We start from the raw sequence: 19,980 nt of genomic DNA, 5'->3' as shown, positions 1-19,980 counted from the left end.
CAACATTAAAACCATTCTGAGATGCCATTCTTCTCACCACAATTGTACAGAGCAGTTATCTGAGTTACCATAGACTTTGTCAGTTCGAACCAGTCTGGCCATTCTCTGTTGACCTCTCTCATCAATAAGGCGTTTCCATCTGCAGAACATGCTCATTGGATGTTTTTTTTTTTTTTTGGTTTTGTTTTGGCACCATTCAGAGTAATTCTAGAGACTGTTGTGTTCATAAGTTCACAGTATGCCCACTCTTCAGACACTACTACACCACTTCTTATGCATGTACTTGCGGGCTTGTGGATCCATGCTTATTGAACGAAAAACACAAAAGATTTCTGACAGAAATGAAAGGCACAGAATCACCAGGTGTACTTCATGTTCTATTTTCACACGTAACCTCTTGGCCATGTGTTCCTGTTGTGTCTGGAAATGGAAGGCTGTAGGAAGGCCTAAATGGGAATGGGGTCCAAAAGTCTGAGACAAACATTGAAAATATGGGAAGATTTAGGATTAAAAAAATAAAAAATAAATAAAACAAAGAATAGTTATAATGTAAAATGAAAATGCCATGTTTAAGTTGTTGTACTATTTCTGGGTCACAAATCAAATAGAAGCAAATTTTGTGACACTGAACATGTCATGCCTTTGACAAAATGCAGGTTTTCCTTGTGGACCAGTCTTAAATTACATTGGGATAACATGGACCATCGGATTTTGCACAAGCTTGTCCATAACAACATTTCAAAAGTGCGTACTGCTAAATACTAAGACATTCTGAAATTCACATACATTTTTCAACTTTTTGCTCAAACGATATGCTGATAATATAAATTGTAAATTTATATTAAATGTGATATATATATTCACACACACACACACACACACACACACACACTTTTAGACAGAGGAAAGCGAGTTGTAATAAATCATTAAATGCACAGTAAGTACAGACCAAAATGATAAACTAATAACATACCTCTGCATCCAGGGATATAGAGGTACTAACCTTACAATATCTACAGTAAATTGTATGTATAATCTACAGTAAGATCCATTCCCTTAGTGCGAAACAAATTTCCCACCAGTTGTTACAGATATGTAATGTGAAAATTCTCCCAAGGTATAAATCTTATGTTTATGTTTTCTCTCTCTCTCTCTCTCTCTCTCTCTCTCTCTCTCTCTCTCTCTCTCTCTCTCTCTCTCTCTCTCACTCTCTCTCTCACTCATTTTTTTTCTAGAAATTGATCAGGGTGGGTGCGGAGACCCAGGAATCCCAGCCTATGGCAAGAGGGAAGGCTCAGGCTTCCGACATGGTGACAAGCTGTATTTTGAGTGCCTTCCAGCCTTTGAGCTGGTGGGAAAAAAGAACATTACCTGCCAGAAAAATAATCAGTGGTCAGCCAAGAAGCCAAGCTGTGTGTGTAAGTGACAAACCTTCCCTAAAATGCAATACTTTCCTCTCCCACATCGTCACACTTGAGACTGATGCATCATTATTACTGTCTGGGCATGTCAATGAGCGAATCTAATGGCAGAATCTATTGTACAGTGTGTCCCAGCTAGCAGATATTTCCTCTCAGTATTTGATCCATTAAATCATTAACCATAATACACGTTCAAGCTAAGGTTCATTACAGTCATTTGATTTATGCAGTTGCCTTATTTACTATTAAATCAGGGTTTTGGTAGCAAAGTTATTGAATTTAACACAACTGAATAATAATAATAATAATAATAATAATAATAATAATAATAATAATAATAATAATAATAATAAACGGAAAATAAGTAATAAAACACAATGTTTTAAAAATGCAGTCAGTTGCCATAATAGCATTGCTTGCAATCTTAGAGCCAACATTGTAGAACTAGAAAGATTGTTTGCTACATTGAAGTAGTGAAATGTTTTTGTGCAATTTAAATGCTCATATTAGGTGTCACAAAGTGCAATCTTCTTTGGCAGTTAGTGCTAGCCTAAATTGTTTGATATTATTGTTATTTTTCTATTATATGGATTTGTGTATACTGTCAATTTGCCCCAAAGTGTAGTAATTTGTCATTACAATGGTGACAGTCTTATTACATCAATGGAAATGCAGTTGACTTTTCTGCTATTTTATGACATTATTGTTGGCTCAGATGGAAAAGTCATTCATATGAGGTGGAACAGTAACAATTTGTGTTAAACCACCATTTCTCATTTTCATCCTCCCCGTGGCTATTTAGTGGTGCTTATTGCCCTCTCAGCTTTGTCCCAAATCCTAAAAATGAGTTAATGCCTGTCTGTGGATAATCCCAGCAGATAAACACACTTTCTTTGTAATAAATTCAGTCTTATCGTCTTCTGGAATAGGAAAGAGCACCCCACATATACAGTACAGACACATGCACATAAAAACATATTAAGAAATTGTCAATAGAAAAAAAGGTATTAAAGGTTTAAATGGGGCTCAACAATTGGCTGTGCTGTGCTCATCTCACTTTTAGAGGCAACATTATTAAAAATTAAGGATTTTCTTTTGTTTTGCCGATGTTTATGTAATTAAATTATCCTTTAGTTTGATTTACTGTATGTCCAGCAGGGGCTTACTAAAAGTCATATTTACCCCTTTAAACAATTTTGTTACAATTTTGTCTTTTTTGTTGTGTAAATTTTCTTTATAGTATCTAGAGCCCTGTTCTCCTTCTCGGTACAACCTAAATGTGAAATGTGCAATTTCTGCACCATTAGTGCCACCAAACGGAATTGCAAAAATGAGGAACAACGTTTTTGAAGCAAGTACCCCAAAACACTCCCCTGATCCACAACTGGCTGTTCAAAAACAGATTGTCCTGCTCCAAACTCATGCCATTGGTTTAACCAATGTTGCTGTGTCAAGCTGGTTGGAAAGTCAAACTAACGGTATAATGTTCTGTCAGCACCACAGAGCCTTTCTGTTTGCATTTTTGATGGGAAATCCACCTACAAATTACTTATTTCATACTTGTCTCTGCACATTGGGATAGGAGAAAGTATTTTAACATAAAAAAAAATTACACACTTCACATTAAAATAAACTGACTACTGCTGGTATGTAGGGCAGAGAGCCTAGAAAAAAAGGACATATTTAAGTGTGCATATTCAAATATAAAATGAGCATTTCTTAAAACCATATTTTCATACTCAATATCTGAGAGTTCTTTCATCTAGTTTCATCAAGTTTTCATGTTACAGATAACCAAGAGTTCTTCTGCCAGTACACTGTGCACATCCTACAAGCTGTAGTTTATCTCTTTCTGTTTAAAGGAATGAAAATGAAAATTCTGTCATCAATTTTCCACCCTTATGTTGTTCCATACCAGTATGACTTTCTTTTTTCCATCTAAGCATCCCTTTAAGCAACAAATACCCTCACTTTGCATTGAGAATTTAATCTAGCTAGCATGCTGCCTTCACAACATTCTCAAGTTTGCCCTATAATAACGATAAGTATGCAATACAGTGTCTTAACTAGTACTTGCTTTATGTCTTTTCTCCTTTTACAGTTTCATGTTTCTTCAACTTTACAACTCCATCTGGAGTCCTACTGTCACCGAACTACCCTCAGGAATACGGCAACAACATGCACTGCGTGTGGCTCATCATCACCAAACCAGAGAGCCGCATCAACCTGGCCTTCAATGACCTGAGCATGGAGAAACAATTTGACTTTCTGTCCATTAAAGATGGCGGAAAGGCAGAGTCACCCATTCTGGGCACCTTTTCTGGAGATGTGCTGCCGTCACCCATCACTACCAGTGGCCACGTGGCCCGGCTTGAGTTTCTAACTGACCATACGTACACAGACCGCGGCTTCAACATCACTTTCACCAGTACGTTTCAATGATTGCTTTAGATGCAACACGACTTTTCATGTCCTGTGGTAAACATAAATGATTTGTTCAGGTTATTTTGGGTAGACCCGTTCATGCTTTTTTATTTATTTTTTTATTAAGTCTAACATCACTGTGAAGTTGGAAATAAGGATTCATTTTAAGATGTATAATAGATGATAGCACGATTTAGATGTTTTGTGAGTGGTATCATATAGCACATTTTCAATACATATATATATATATATATATATATATATATATATATATATATATATATATATATATATATATATATATATACTGAAGGAGGACAGATATATAGTCATGGTTACCGTTAAAGATTGATCGATCAATCTTTAACGGTAACCATGACTATATATCTGTCCTCCTTCAGTAATAACTATTCATGGGGCATAACATCTGACAGCAGGGTTGATAGATGCTTGTGCATCTATGTGAGGAAGAACAATAAAGGTCACAAATGTAATTTGATTTTTTTTTTTTTTTTTAAATACGTATATAATTAACTAAAGCAAAAATTTATTGAAGCTGTCGGGAGGTGATCCCACATGATATGACTCCCTATGTGGCATGTTTTTGGGGAGTGGGCGGAACGCTTCAATTATTCATGTTAATTACGGAAATGACAAACTCAATTGAAAGGCCTGTTGGCACATAGAGTGATGGTGATGGATGAGATGAACAATCTTTGGGTTTAGGAGCTTTCTTGAGACAAGGAGTTTATCATAAAAAAGGAAATGTTGTTGAAGAAACAAAATACAGATAGAGACATAGTCAGAGCAATAGAAAGCATTACAGAAAAAGAGGTTGGGGGTTTGTTCAGAGAGCTAAAATAAAAAATAAAAACATTTCAGCTTGTCCAATTCAAATTTCACATTAGATCCAATTGCTGCAAACACGATTCCAAACCACATCCATATGTTGTTGTATTAAATTAAAATCTGCATCCTTTATTTCAAGTTTTCATTTTTTGTCATTTGGGATGCTCCGAAACTGTAAACAAACCACAGTAGTGTTTACAGCTTGAAAATTTACTAATTAAAGCTCATGTGTATTGTCATCACATTCATTCTCATTATTCATGTATGGAATGTGTGTATTGAGCAAACAAAAGCCAGAGACAGACCAACAGAGAATGGGACAGATTTAGAATCAATGGGAAATGTTTAAGGGATAGAGAGAGAAGGAAAGAGAGAGATTTTCTTGAGCGATTGTGTCTGCTAGTAATGCATCATCTTTTTTGAAGTTCTATCAATGAGCACTGACTGGCTCCAAGCTTCCCACTCAACCAAGATTTTTTGGGAGGCATATAAATCAATATTTTGTTCTAAGTAAAATTAATTATTGTAGTTATGCAGCTGAAACCATGAGCCACAAAGTTTTCAGTTCAATGGGCATATTGAGGATTGTTGGGGTTGTGTAAAATATGTCCTTAAACTTAAACTTACACAGCTCCAATAAAGCTGTTGCTATGCCCACCATGCTGGCCTTTTAAAGACCCCATGAAATCCCTTAACAAGTGCAGTTTTCTTTCCTGTGTTGACATATTTCCTACTGAAACAGGAAGTTTGGGTGGTACATGAAAAGAAAAAAAAAAAATTGCCAATAGGCTTCAGTTACGTTTTAGAGAAGAGGGTTAGGATCGAATCACAGCTTTGTTATGAAAACAAGGAAGAAGGTAATAGAATAAACATGGAGGAATACAAAAGAAATAAATATATACATTAACGCTACAGCTTAACATAATAACATAAGAACAAGAACTGACAATCAGTGAAGGAAACAAGAGGGTATATATACACACAGATGAATGATGAGGGAACAGGGAAGAGCTGTGGAAGATGGAGGGCAGGTGAGTGTAATCAAAAGGTGCATGCTGGGAAGTGTAGTCCATGAACAAAGGGGAAAGCTAAATAGTCACTGAACTGAAGGTGAGGGAACAAAACACAAGGCAGTTTGTGACATTACGTCACATGATTTGCTACTTTTAAGTCAGTTGCAGGTGGTATTAGGGGGAGGGACATTCTTATTCTAGAGAGCATTTGATTGGACAAAAATCTGCCGTACATGGTGAGTCATCAGTATTTTCGATCCGTTTTCCCATAAAAGAAAAACAGTAAATTTGAAATGCTTATCTTATATAAATCTTTTTTTTTCTTTTTTTTTAGGAGTACACTAGCATATAGATAGCTTTAAAGCTAATAAACATGGACTAAAAGCCACAAAAGTAAAATTTCATTTGATTTCTTTGTGTTGCAGTTGGCATGCCATTCTCTGACTTACATAATTCATGAACTTGTCTCATTGCTATTTCACCTGCAGCGTTTCGGCACAACGAGTGTCCTGACCCTGGCGTTCCAGTAAACGGAAAGCGTTTCGGTGAGAGTCTACAGCTTGGCAGCTCCATCTCTTTCCTGTGCGAGGAGGGTTTTGTAAAGACCCACGGCTCTCAAACCATCTCCTGCATCCTCAAAGATGGCAATGTTGTGTGGGACAATGCTGTGCCACGTTGCGAAGGTCTGTCCTCTCTATAATAACTGCATAAATTAATAGGCACATCTCATAATTCATACTGACTTACACATTTGTTTGAGTTGATTGTTATAAACTTGCAATTCCCTATTTGCCCTTCTATTTGATATGTCCCTATTCTCAAATTTGTATGTTAGTTTGCTTGTAACAAAAACAAAATATACAGTCTAACTTAGTTTACACTTTACTTGAACCCTTAGAAAGTGTTCCCCCGTAATTTATGCTGGCGAACGAGTATTGAATATTTTCAGCCTGAGTTTTGCCTCTGCTTCCATGACCAAGGGTCTAGGGGCACGCGTAATATAACTCAATGTACGATAAAATAGGTCTACATACGAGCTTGATGGGCTTGCTGTGTAACGAAGGATGCGCCCCTATTCATTGAACAAAATTAGACCGTATAAACATATCCATTTCTCTCCTGTTTGCCCTTCGGTCAGTATCGGGATGAGTTTGCCGTTGTATGCACCTCGAACGTCCGACAACCAGAATATGGTTCAGTTTTCCCCCACAGCTTGCTGGGGAGTGAACGTTATAAAAATAAATATAAATGCTTCCCGAATTCAGCCTCTGTCTCCATGATCAAGGGTCTCGAGACATGCATAACAGAATTTGATGTTCATCAAACACAAATGTGCACAAAACACACAGTGAACATAAGCACCACACATTGTCCCCCCATAAGAATGCTGGGACCATTGTGGTGATCCTGCTTGCTCTCAATTCCGATCCATGTTCGCACATTCTTCCCCATTCTATGCTAGGGAAGATGGTTTATCTGGCATCCTCTGCAGTAAATACATTCAGAGTGACTGCATTTTATAACTGCCTGATCAAATTCAGCCTATGTCTCCATGTCCAAAGGTTTCGGGACATGCATAACAGAATTCGATGTTCATCGAGCACAAGTGTTCACAAAACATACAGTGAGCATAAGCATCACACATTGTTCCCCTCATAAAGAATGCCAGGGCTGTTGTGGCAAACCAGTTTTCTGAAATAAACATTCCCCCCAATGTTCATACATTTTTCCCCATTCAAATACCAGGGAGAAGGTTTATTCTGTCAGAGTCCCTGCTGTAGATACATTCAGGGTGCTCATCATTTCTGCCTAAATACAATAAAGGCAAAAAAAAATATCAAATTCCCTTCAACCAGCCACAGTATTAGAGGAGTGAAGGCTTCCCTCCGCTGTGCTGCTGGTTTGGGGGCAGTCGCCAAAAGTGAGCCAAGCACGCCAACTAGTGGTTACAGGTCACGCTGCAGGCAAGAGCCATGCATTAATCCCTCTGTCTGCCCATCTGTTGGATTGGCAGCAGCTGAAGGGCATTTCGAACTGGGTACTTCGAACGATAAAGCATGGTTATATAATTCAGTTCAGGCGAACTCCGCCGTTGTTCAGTGGGGGTTTTCCAAAAGACATTTCTCTTTGGGAAGCCCTGTTTTTTTTTCAGGAAATTCATTCTCTCTTAGAAAAAGGGGCCCGAAAAAATACGGCGGCTTGCGTCCAATTCTGGATTTGAAACGCTTGAATTCCAAACTAATGAAATGTCAACTCGGAATGCTGACAGAAGCAAATAATGTCACAGGTGCAGCCGGGGGACTGTTTTGTGACAATAGATTTGAAGGACGCTTATTTCCATATTCAGATTGCACTGAAGCACAGATGCTTTCTCAGATATGCTTTCAGGGCAAAGCGTATCAATTTTGCGTCCTTCCATTTGGACTATCTCGATGATTGATTGGTGCTAGCCCACTCAGAGTCTTTGGCTGCCCAGCATCGAGATGTCATCCTCAGCCCTTTGAGCAATCTAGGGCTGTGTGTAAACCTAGACAAGAGTGTCCTGTTGCCAAGGCAGCAGACTCTGTTTCTAGGGGTAGAGCTAGATTTGCGGGCAATGCAGGCACATCTGTCTCCAGTTCGCATTCTGTCATTCCGCCGGTGTCTAGCGATGTTCAGAGGGGACGCGTTCTCCCTGCGAGAACATTTCACAGGCATTTGGGGCTCATGATCACAGCTTCCACTGTCATTCCCCTGGGCATGTTGCATGCAAGACCTTTTCAGTACTGGATGAAGTCCATAAATGGACTTCAACCACTGATGCATGCGTTCCATCTCTTCAAAGTGACACGTGAGTGCCATTCTATCACCGTGGAAACGGACCTGCCTTCTAATGTTGGGCGTTCTGTTGGGACAGGTGTGTTGCCGCAAAGTTATAACGACAGACCTCCTCCATGGGTTGGGGCGCTGTGTATGAGGGTTGTCTAGCCTGCGGGGTTTGGACGGGCCAGCGGCAATATTGGCACATAAATTGGAGATGTTCACGGTGCTGCTGAAGTTAAAGTTTTTCCTCCTGGAGATTCAGGGCAGTCATGTCCTTATCTGGTTGGACAACAGGACAGCATTCTTCTGTGGGCACGGGGTAATGTGCCTGCTGGTGGCATTGGAGTCATTTAAAAGGGTTGGTAATTTGCATGCCCTGTCAATTAATCCCTTATGTATGGATTTTGCACCAGGGTGTTCGAGGGTGTTGTTAAGACCTCACTTGGGCTATTTACCCAAGGTCATTTCTACATAACTTCGCTCTTAGACTATTAATTTTCAGGTTTTCTATCCTCCCCCATTTGAGTCGGAGGAGCATGAAAGATTGCTTATGCTTTGCCCAGTTCGGGGGCTGCGAGTTTATGTTGACCGTACTAGCCAGTGGAGTAAGTCAGAGCAGTTGTTTTTGTGCTGTGGTAGCCACAACAGGGGTGTTTCAGTGTCCAAGCAAAGACTGTGTCATTGGCTAGTTGATGCAATTTCAAGTGCTTACGAAGCGCGCAGTTTACCTTCGCCTTCAGGTATTCAAGCTCATTCTATGAGGAGCATGGCATCCTCATGAGCTTTGGCTAGAGGTGCGTCCTTGGAGAACATTTGTATGGCAGCAGAATGGTCCTCTTCGCATACATTTGTTAGATTTTATAATTTGGACGAGAGTTTGACTCCTGCTTCCCTGCTTCCACAAAAGCTCGCTTTAGCTCTAGCTCGCTTTTGTGCCCCTATATGCTTGCCACACGGGCGTAGACAGTTGTCAGCTACTGTTCATATGGCTTGAATGTATATCGTTCCCAGTGTGATTATGCAGCTCGAGTTCCTACGAAAGGGAACGTCTCGATTACATGATGCGTAACCCTGGTTCCCTGTGTGGAAACAAGACGCTGCATAAGCTGGCCATACTCTCTAGCAGCTACATAGGCTCGTGCCTTCATGCAGAAAATCTGACTCGATGGCATGAAACGAGCGCTCCCTAGGGGTGTCGCTTAAGCGTCATCAGCCAATAAACTGGCGTGATTGTATAAGGGCTTCAGACCACGTGACACTTAGGGTGTGTCTCAATGTGATTACGCAGCATCTCATTCACACTCAGGGAACCAGGGTTACGCTTCATGTAACCGAGACATTTTCTGTTGTATATATTTGATTAACCAGACTTATTCAGCAAGCCTAACAAGTTTTATTTGTCCTCTTGAATCATAATGCATTGGATTTTTTTGTCTGTTTGGTAGCCGTTATCCCTTATCTTTTATCTTTTTAATGGTCTTTTTGCCTCTTTATTGGATGGTATAGTGAAGAGGAGACAGGAAATTATTGGGAAGAGGGTGCAAAATGGAATATATACTGTATATAGCTGTGAACAAACCTGTGTAATTTGCATGTCATGACTCTGATCTCATATTTGTTCTTTATTTATGTTACATCCATCTGGGTAGCAGTATGCTTTTACTAGAGTGGTGAAAGCTGTTCGATCTTGGCTGGTAAATGGTTGAAACCCTGCAAGGGGCGATCCTTCAGTTGTCACCAATGTACCTTTGAGCAGCACACTTAACCAAAGGTTGCACTGGGGGACTGTTTATGTAACTTAAAGGTGATTGTTTTAATGTTAAAATAGTTTCTTGGATCCCAGCTTAATATGCAGCAACAACTAAGTGAGCCATTCGTGGGTTGATTTCCCTGAAAAGTGCAAGAAAAAAAAACTTTGGCTCTGGGCCCCTATTAAAACATTACTTTGTTTGTTTGAGCAACCCAGCCAGCCCGACAAGGCAACACTGGCTCAACCAATGGGATGAGTTTGGGGTTGGACAATATGTTTGCTGACCAATGGCAGATGGAGGGAGTGTTCAGAAAACCTGTTTGAAAACAATTATTATTTTTGCAGTTCCGTTTGGCGCCAATAGTTAGTATCAACCCTAATACTAACCTAACCCTAACTGTTACCCTAATCTAACCTTTAACATGGTGACATTGCAGAAACTTTATGGGGAAAAAAATTCACAGGCCTTATGGGCTATTCAAACTGAATGTATTCTTTAATTAAATAAAGCTAGATGCAGCGCAACCCATGTGTCTTGAGATGCATTTTTAGAAGTTGAAGTTCTTTTTACGTGACCCAATGTCTTAAAAATGTACTGCTTAATGCGTAAGATGCTAGGAAAAAACAAAAAAAAGTAAGACATCGGTCTAGTGTATGTTTACATAGAAAAAGCAATTCAGAATGGGTGCAAAGAGATACCAAAATGCATTTGGTGTGAACTTCCCTTTAGTGTGGCAATAAAATAAAAATGTAAAGCCTTTTTCATATTTGTCTTACTTTCCTTTTCTGCAGCTCCATGTGGTGGAAACTTGAAGGCATCTAGTGGCATCATTCTATCCCCGGGCTGGCCTGAGCTTTATAAAGAGGCCCTCAATTGTGAGTGGATCATCGAGGCCTTACCAGGATATCCTATCAAGATCATCTTTGACAAGTGTGTACACTTTCTCACTTTTATGAACATCACTCTCATGTTGCTCTTCATAAGTCTCTCTGTTTCATTTTTCCCTCTTATCTTGCATTCATGTTCTTATGTTTTCATTCTATTTGGTGTAATATCATTATCGTCATATAATAAATAGGTCACAGGCACACTGCAGATGTTAAGCATAGACTTTGAATGAGAGGATCAAGTTATTCATACTCCCATAGCGATTATCACATGGCTTCTTCTGCAAACTAGGGGTTCAATCTGAATTCATATTAGCATCTCTCACCTCTATAATGGTTTTATACATTAATCCCTTTCACATGATGTTCCCCATAAAAGATGGATGCAACAAAAATGTTTTTAGCTCTTTGATTTTATGTAGCGTCAATAAAACATACCGTTCCGCTCCGTTTAGCTGGCTCATCTCTAAAATGGCACATTTTGATTAACACAAAAGGAGTGGACTAACAGGCCTGGCGGGCACAATTAAGCTAGACAGATTGATGGAGTCAAATCCTCCGATCTGCCTGCAATGTAACTGCTGTGTTTTCAGTATAGCTCTTCTTCCACTGTGGCTTCCTCCTCTTGCTTTTACTGAGGCCTGGGCTGATGTTCCTACATCTATGTTTGTGTATGAATGTATGTGTGTTCTAGCCATTGTTAGTTATTTATCTGAAGAAAAGTTTCAAAGCTGAGGCTGGCAGGTAAGCTGGTGTGCACCATCAGACTGTGAGTACAGAAAGCAGCAGAGCTTTAATGGGCTGCAACTTCAGGAAACTCAAATAACACATATTGCTTTTGAGCAGACATTGCTTTCAGTTAAATGAAGTAGTGTCCCTTATGCTCGCTGTAAATATGTGGTATCATGGAGGAACACTAGAGTATACGATTGTTTGAATCTGAAGCTCCGTTCCAAAACCTAGTGAGCTGTCTCTCTGTCTACTGCCTACCAGTGTTGGGAAGTAACTTAACTACAGGTAGTGACACTACTAGCTTAACTGCATTGTTCTGTAGTGTGACAGTATTACAACTATTTTCAAAATAGTGTAGCTTTTCCAGTAATAACCTACTTTTTTTCATCGGGTAGTGGTGTAGCACGGCAAAGTGGCACATCGCTGACACACTGTACAGTAATGCACACACAGCTTTGCAGCCAAGCAAGCTGAGGGTCCTCTGTCTTGTATGTTGCACTGGGAAGTCATATTTATTCTAGTGAATTGTTGTTACTGTTTTTATTTTTTTTATTTTTTTTTTAATGTAAATGAATGGATTCAAAACAATAATTTACTTAGTCAGGTCTTTGCGTAGAAGTCCCTGCATAGCATTTTAGGTCTTAAGATTTATATCGGAACATTTAGTTAAATGCTAAGGGACATTACTGTGTTTTCGAAATATGGGTGTTTTCTGTATTTAAATTTTTTTTTCTTCTATATATTTATTTAGTTATGTATTTTTTATTGAGTGTAAATGTATTTGTTTTTGCCTGTTTATCATGTTTATACTGTCGCACTAAATGAGATTAATTCATAATAAATATATATATATATATATATATATATATATATATATATATATATATATATATATATATATATATATATATATAGTTTTGGGGGCAAAAGATGCAGCTCTATATTATACCATTGGTTAGTTATGCATTTAGGAACATTTTGCTCCCTACATTGCATCAGTGCAATTACAGTAACTACTTTATTGCAGTATGCAGGGCCATATTAACGCACAGGCTTAAGGCCCGTTGGGGCCCAGTCGTGGCCTCCACCACCGTATTCTTCACAGTCTTCACTCATGGGAGTACGCTACTACTAAGTAAAAAAGTAGTGTAAGGGATTACAGTTTGAATTATTGTAATCAGACTATAGTTACTGACTTTCAATTTATTTATTTTACTTTTGAGTACATTAAAGGGCTATGCTTATTTCTAATATATTATTTATTTAGAATACATGACTTATTGCCCTGAAATGAGTCATTGTGAAGGAGAAATGTGAGGTGCTGAGTGTATGACTTTTGTGTAACAAAGAAAAAGGAAGAAATATAGACATTATTTTGAATTTGTTGAGCTAGTATTGTTACTAGTAATTCTCACATTAGATATTAGCATAAATTGTATATTATGTTATATTTAGATAAATGTTCACAGAAATGTTGATACAAAATATGTCCTCACATGTATCACACTGGTCTTGCTGTAGTTAATGTATATTTTGAAATGTAAAAGAATGTCTGCATATTGATTAATAACTTTTATATTTGTCAGTTAGCATGCCAAAAATATCAATATTTTTACATGTATGAACAGTTAAGAACCTATTAATGACTTACAATATAGTTTTAGATGAAAACCATTGGGTTATGAATTATATATAAGCTTGAATTCCACCAGGTCAAAATTGACCTGCAAATGCAAAAGGTGTATGCAGATTCTGAATGCAATAGGAGGGTTAAAAGTAAATTAATTAGTAATGTAATTACTTTTTAAACTAATTAGTAAAGTAATCCGAATACATGTTTTAGATAAATAATTAGTGATTTGTAGTGGATTACTATTTTTAAGTATTTACCCAACATTTCCAAAAGGGTAGCTTGACTGTGACATAGGGGCCGTTTACACGATAACGTGTTCAACTAAAAACGGAAAACTTTTTATGCGTATTGGCTGTTCGTTTACATGACAACGGCGTATTGGGGCCTGAAAACGCAAACTTTTGAAAAACGGGTTTCAAAGTGCAAGTTTTGAAAATGATGCCATTATCGTCTCCGTGTAAACATACAAAAACGCGAATTTGTGAAAACGATGACGTCATGCGTACGTGTATTACATGTTATATAAAGAATGATGGATTGATAAGCATCAGTTTGAGATGTATAATTATCAATATGAATACTGGTGTCTGTGCAAATAACAGTAATCAACAATTTATTCATTTGGAGTGTTTTGTATGGAGTGTGAACATTGTACAGTAGGCAGAACCTGCAATTTGAAAATCTTGAAATTAATGTATGGATTCAGATTGGAAAAATGTATTTGTATTTTAAATGTTATTTATTTATTTACTTAATTTTATTTGATGTACCTTTACCCTGCAATTCATTCACCCACCACTTATGTATATAGCCTATAAACAGAGATGTGATGCCATGTACAGTATTCAATGATATGCTTAGAATATGAAAATATGAGGCAGTGAAAATGCATGTTAGATCCAGTGTACACAAGACCTCTCTCTCCGTCAGAAGATATCCATATATCAGAGTTCTGTCTGATATCCAAAACCAGTCAACATCAACAGCTTGTTATGTTAACTTACTCTCCTACCAGCCCAAGAGTCAGCAGGGGGAATACAGAAGAAGGCAGGAGACAAAGTGATGGTAAAAATGAGCAGAGTTTATTGAATAATCTTGAGAGTTCAGTCTATAGGCATGCGCGCGAGACATTCAAAACTACAATAATGGACTACAGGACTGTGTTTGTGCTGCTCAAGATTTAGAGTTTATTGACACTTCTCCAGCAAAGTAATTGTAGTAATAAAGCAACCTCATCGTCCGTCCAGACAAAATTGCTCGATGCTTTTGCCATCTTCATTGTTTGTATTCACCGCTCTGTTAAAGAATGCTTATGTGCGCAGGCACATAGTGTTTCTTTACAAAGTGACATCGCCAACTACTGGATTGGCATGCATAATACAGTGCTTTTAGTCATTTTCGTGGATCCGTGTGAACGGGGATCGTTTTGACAACGTTGTCATCTGTACGCGAAAGTTTTCAAAAACGCAAAGGAAAAAACGTTTTCATTTTTAGTACATTGTTGTCGTGTAAACGTACCCTTAATTATGAGTAGCAAGTAGATTTACAAGCTACAGTTTCAAATTAGCTTTCCTAACACTACTGCCTACATAGGCAGCTGCCTTTTAAGGCATCATCCTAACCATCATCGTGGTTAGGATATGTGACTGATTTTGAAAGCTTTACATAGGTAGCAACTCTGGAGACTTGATATGCAATTGATTTCAATAGAGTTTGACGTCAGCATGTTGCTAAGCTAATGACATGACACTCTTAATAAGCATTAAAAATACATAGCATAAACACGCTTATTTATAATATACATTTCTCTCACTTATTGTCCATAATGGATTATTCATCATGGGATTGGCTTCTCCATGAAGGATACCTGTAATTTGACTTAGGAGGGAGCATAAGATGCCTGCCTTCACGATGGAAGCAGGCCTATGATGCCTTTAAATTTTGCATCTGTAGGCAGCTCACAGACTATACTTTATTGTGAAGCTGCCATGCTGATGTATAGCAACTTTTATTTATTTTTTTGTGCCACAGATTCCGGACTGAGGTTAACTATGATGTTCTTGAGGTACGGGATGGCCGGTATCCTTCTTCACCTCTGATTGGCAGTTATCAGGGCACACAAGTTCCGCAGTTCCTCATCAGTACCTCCAACTTCCTGTACCTGCTCTTCACCACCGACAAGAGCCACTCCGACATCGGCTTCCGCATTCGATATGAGAGTATGTGTCTGTACTGTTTGCTATGATTATTAAATTGATCATTGTTAGTATATATATATATATATATATAAACTCATTGCAATAACTACTATCTTTCATAGATTAGTCTTTATTAGTGTTGTTTGCTGCTAACCTTAAGTATTAAAATGTACTGTAGCAAATCTCGTTCCACACCATTTGTCTACAGACATGAATGATAACTTAAATCATGTGGTTTAACAAGGAGAGGTGTGTGCTATTACTTTGCTAAGCAATCAAATCAAATCAAAATCAAATAAAATCACTTTATTGTCACACAGCCATATACACAAGTGCAATGGTGTGTGAAATTCTTGGGTGCAGTTCCGATCAACATAGCAGTCGTGACAGTGATGAGACATATACCAATTTACAATAACATCAAATTAACACAACACAATTTAAACATCTGATATACACATAATTGCACTCAACAATATACAAATAACATACACTGTACAGTATACAATACGCACTATATAGATACACATTATTCAATAAAAATAAAAAATAAAAATATATAAAAAAGTATATATAGTATATATAGAATGTACAGTATTGTACTGTATTGACATTCAGCTGTCGGTTGATAGTCAGTTGTTAAGAGAGAATATAATATAATAATATATATATATATATATATATATATATATATATATATATATATATATATATATATATATAATAAATAAATAATGCCGGCGGGCCATTTCTTTTTATTTTATTTTTTTTTATTTATTTATTTTTAGCCCTGACCTTATCAATCAAAAAAATAAAATAACAAATAAAGTAAAATAAAATAAAAAATAAATAAATAATATAGTATATACTGTATATATACTAACAATGATACACAAAAATAAAATAAAAATCTAATAATGTATCATTACAGTTCCACAATGTTATTCTCTAGTCTTAAATTATACCACTTGGATGGAGAGCACAGTTGAAAGAATCTCACAAAAATCTATGAATTACATCTATCAAACTAAAACAAGTGTAATTTAGGTCTAATTTGTCCTACAATGCTATTTCATGGATTTTAGTTAAAGCATGCTTGTTACACAAAGCTTGGTATTATCTCCTCTCCAACACATTTCACGGCTGTAATTAAAAGGATCTAATAGCACTGATACCTGGGCCTACTAGCAGCTCTCTGAACAAAAGGAGGTATGAAGGCATCATTATAAATAATAGCCACATGCTCTATTACTATGCAGTGATTCTAATCAGATACTACTATTATGATATAATAGGATGGTGATTGTTTTGAGATAATTTCTGTGATCTGCATACACATGAAACATGCATCATAGAATGCTCACACACATACATACTCTCAAGACCACAGAATTATCTCTGTCACTGTGTTTTGAACTGAAAGAATGGCTTTTTATGCTTGTATGACTCACGTTTGTAACCTTTTCATCTTGTTTCTGTATAAATTTTAGTTTGTCTTAAATTATTGAGCACATCCATTCAAGTGTAAAGCACTGTCGAAGACTTGTTGTCGTTATTTGTCTACACAAGTATAATGCTACGTTTGAATGATTCAATAAGGTCTGATTAATCTCAGTGTTGTGTAAAAAATAAAATAAAAATAAAGCCTAGATTTTATATATATATATATATATATATATATATATATATATATATATATATATATATATATATATATATATATATATATTTATCTTTATGTGTGTGTTAAACAATTACCTTTGTTTTTTGTATCTTCTCCTAATAGAGGTGTGATTAAAATTGCTAAACTTTACAGGGATAGTTCACCCAAAAATGAACATTTTAATAATTTACTCAACCACATGTAGTTCAAAACATGGACTTCTTCCAGGTAACATAAAAGGATATGTTAGGCTTAATGCTAGGGACATACGCTTCCATTGCATCTTTTTTTCCATAAAATAAAAGTGAATATGTTAGGCTTAATTCCAAGGACCATTCGCTTCCATTGCATCTTTTTTTCCCATACAATAAAAGTGAATGGTAACTGAATGGAGGCTTTCTAAAATTCTGCTCCTTTTTGGAAGAAAGACAGTCTTACAGGTTTGGAACAAGTAAAGGGTGAGTAAATGATGACAAAAAAAATAAAAATAAAAAAAATTGTTGAAGAAACCCTTTAACTGCCGTAGTATTTCAGATTTTTTCCTGAGAGCAAGTTTCTAATACATTACATAATAAACAATATTGAATAATACAATACTGAATAAATTTCAGTCAGGAAAAGCCTCCAGTCATTGTTGAAATATCATGGGTTGTTCCATATTAATATTTTGTGTACTCTCTCCTCAAGCGTTGCAGCTGCAGTCGGACCACTGTGTTGATCCTGGAATCCCAGTCAACGGTCAGCGCCACGGCAATGATTTCTATGTGGGTGCACTGGTGACGTTCAGTTGTGAAGCAGGATACACCCTCAGTGACACCGAGCCCCTTGAGTGTGAACCCAACTTCCAGTGGAGTCGGCCCCTCCCCAGCTGTGATGGTACGGTCCACTCTGAACTTTTAAAATAGTTACTGCCGAAGAAAAGGACACTGCCCAGGTCACACATTAGAGACAGGTCATTTATTCAAGCAACAAAATTGCTCCCAGACTGGAAGGCCCTTTACGGATTGAAGCTACTCTTTCCGCTCCCTTCTCCTATTCCGCCAGGCTTTTATATTTAAAGCCATTATTGATTTTATGTATATAATTTAATTATATACTAATATATTAATATATATTAATAAATTGCCTCCATATGTTGATGTCCTTTCTGAAGGGCACTTCCTGTAAATTTTGTTTTAGGAGATTGTGAAAGCTGGGCTGCTCAGTGTTTTAACAGTTAGCCTTTATCTCTCTCTTCCTCCATCTCTTTCTCTCTCTCCTTTCCTTTAGCACTTTGTGGAGGGTTTATTCAGGGGAACAGTGGCACAGTTCTGTCTCCTGGGTTTCCTGACTTCTACCCTCATAACCTCAACTGTACCTGGATGATTGAGACTTCACATGGTAAAGGTGAGATGACTTTTCGTAGCTTTTTATTTCTTTATCTGCTTGTATGCGTGGGTGGTATGACCAAAATCTTATATCACAGGGTGAGTCATTTTATATCACAGTAATGGTATACAGTATATTACAATATAGTTATTTTTGGTTGGTAATTTAATTATAATTAATATATATATATATATATATATATATATATATATATATATATATATATATATATATATATATATATATAATATTATTATTATTATTTTTTATTTTTTATTTTTATTTTAATAACCATGTGGTAATGCATTTTTCTGGAAAATACAGTGAATGAAACACCTTACAAATGAAAGGGACTTCACTTTATTTAATTATTTGCTCTTTATATTTTGAACTTGATGGATGCAAACCACAAGATGAATGATAAATCTGACAATAGTGCAACAACAGCTTCACAATATGTACAGTAACACAAGTTAAATACAAACAGATTTGCTAACATTATAAAACATAATTTAAATTATGATTGATATGTCATTACATCAGTTGTGTTCTAAATAAATGAAGCTCATAAACAACATCAACTTCACTTTGTGTTGTGCCTCACAACACCACTTAATATGTATATATATATATATATATATATATATATACATTTTTTTATTTTTTATTTTTTTTTTCTATATCTCTCAATCTCTGCAGGTGTCCAGTTTACCTTCCACACCTTTCACTTGGAAAGTCCGCACGATCACCTTTTAGTCACAGAAAATGGTAGTTTTTCTCAGCCCCTGTGGAGACTGACTGGCTCAACACTGCCGCCCCCTCTCAGCGCTGGTCTCTTTGGCAACTACACAGCTCAGATCCGTTTCCTCTCTGACTTCTCTGTGTCCTATGAGGGCTTCAACATAACTTTCTCTGGTAGAGAGACCTGGGCAGCTCTGTCATTTAAATAACATATTTGCAGTGCTGGGGAACCTACTTTGCTTCCCAAGCTACAAGCTACTCATAATTTAAAGGGAAAGTTCATCCAACAATCAAAAACCACAGATGTGTATGATGTTCTTTCTTCTGCTGAACACAAACGAAGATTGTTTTGAAAAATATATCTCAGCTCTGTTGGTCCATACAATGCAAGTGAATGGTGGCCAGACATTCGAAGCTCCAAAAATCACATAAAAGCAGCATAAAAGTAATCCATAAGTCTCCAGTGGTTTAATGTACTATCTTTTGAAGCGATGCAAT

General features: G+C 37.0%; 1 protein-coding gene across 1 annotated transcript in view; it reads left to right on the top strand.

Annotated features, from left to right (window-relative positions):
* LOC127425333 (CUB and sushi domain-containing protein 2-like) overlaps positions 1 to 19,980 on the top strand; it is a 463,524-nt gene that overhangs the window by 279,242 nt on the left and 164,302 nt on the right. Inside the window, exons 13-20 of the mRNA XM_051671189.1 lie at positions 1,236 to 1,418; positions 3,523 to 3,849; positions 6,196 to 6,390; positions 11,052 to 11,190; positions 15,544 to 15,731; positions 18,061 to 18,249; positions 18,643 to 18,759; positions 19,441 to 19,656. Coding sequence (XP_051527149.1) covers positions 1,236 to 1,418; positions 3,523 to 3,849; positions 6,196 to 6,390; positions 11,052 to 11,190; positions 15,544 to 15,731; positions 18,061 to 18,249; positions 18,643 to 18,759; positions 19,441 to 19,656 — 1,554 coding nt within the window. The remainder of the gene's footprint in view (positions 1 to 1,235; positions 1,419 to 3,522; positions 3,850 to 6,195; positions 6,391 to 11,051; positions 11,191 to 15,543; positions 15,732 to 18,060; positions 18,250 to 18,642; positions 18,760 to 19,440; positions 19,657 to 19,980) is intronic.

Source organism: Myxocyprinus asiaticus, chromosome 34 (genome assembly GCF_019703515.2).
Source record: "Myxocyprinus asiaticus isolate MX2 ecotype Aquarium Trade chromosome 34, UBuf_Myxa_2, whole genome shotgun sequence".
Lineage (NCBI taxonomy): Eukaryota > Metazoa > Chordata > Actinopteri > Cypriniformes > Catostomidae > Myxocyprinus > Myxocyprinus asiaticus.
The sequence above is the reverse complement of the archived record's forward strand: the minus strand, read 5'-3'. Positions and strand labels throughout refer to the sequence as shown.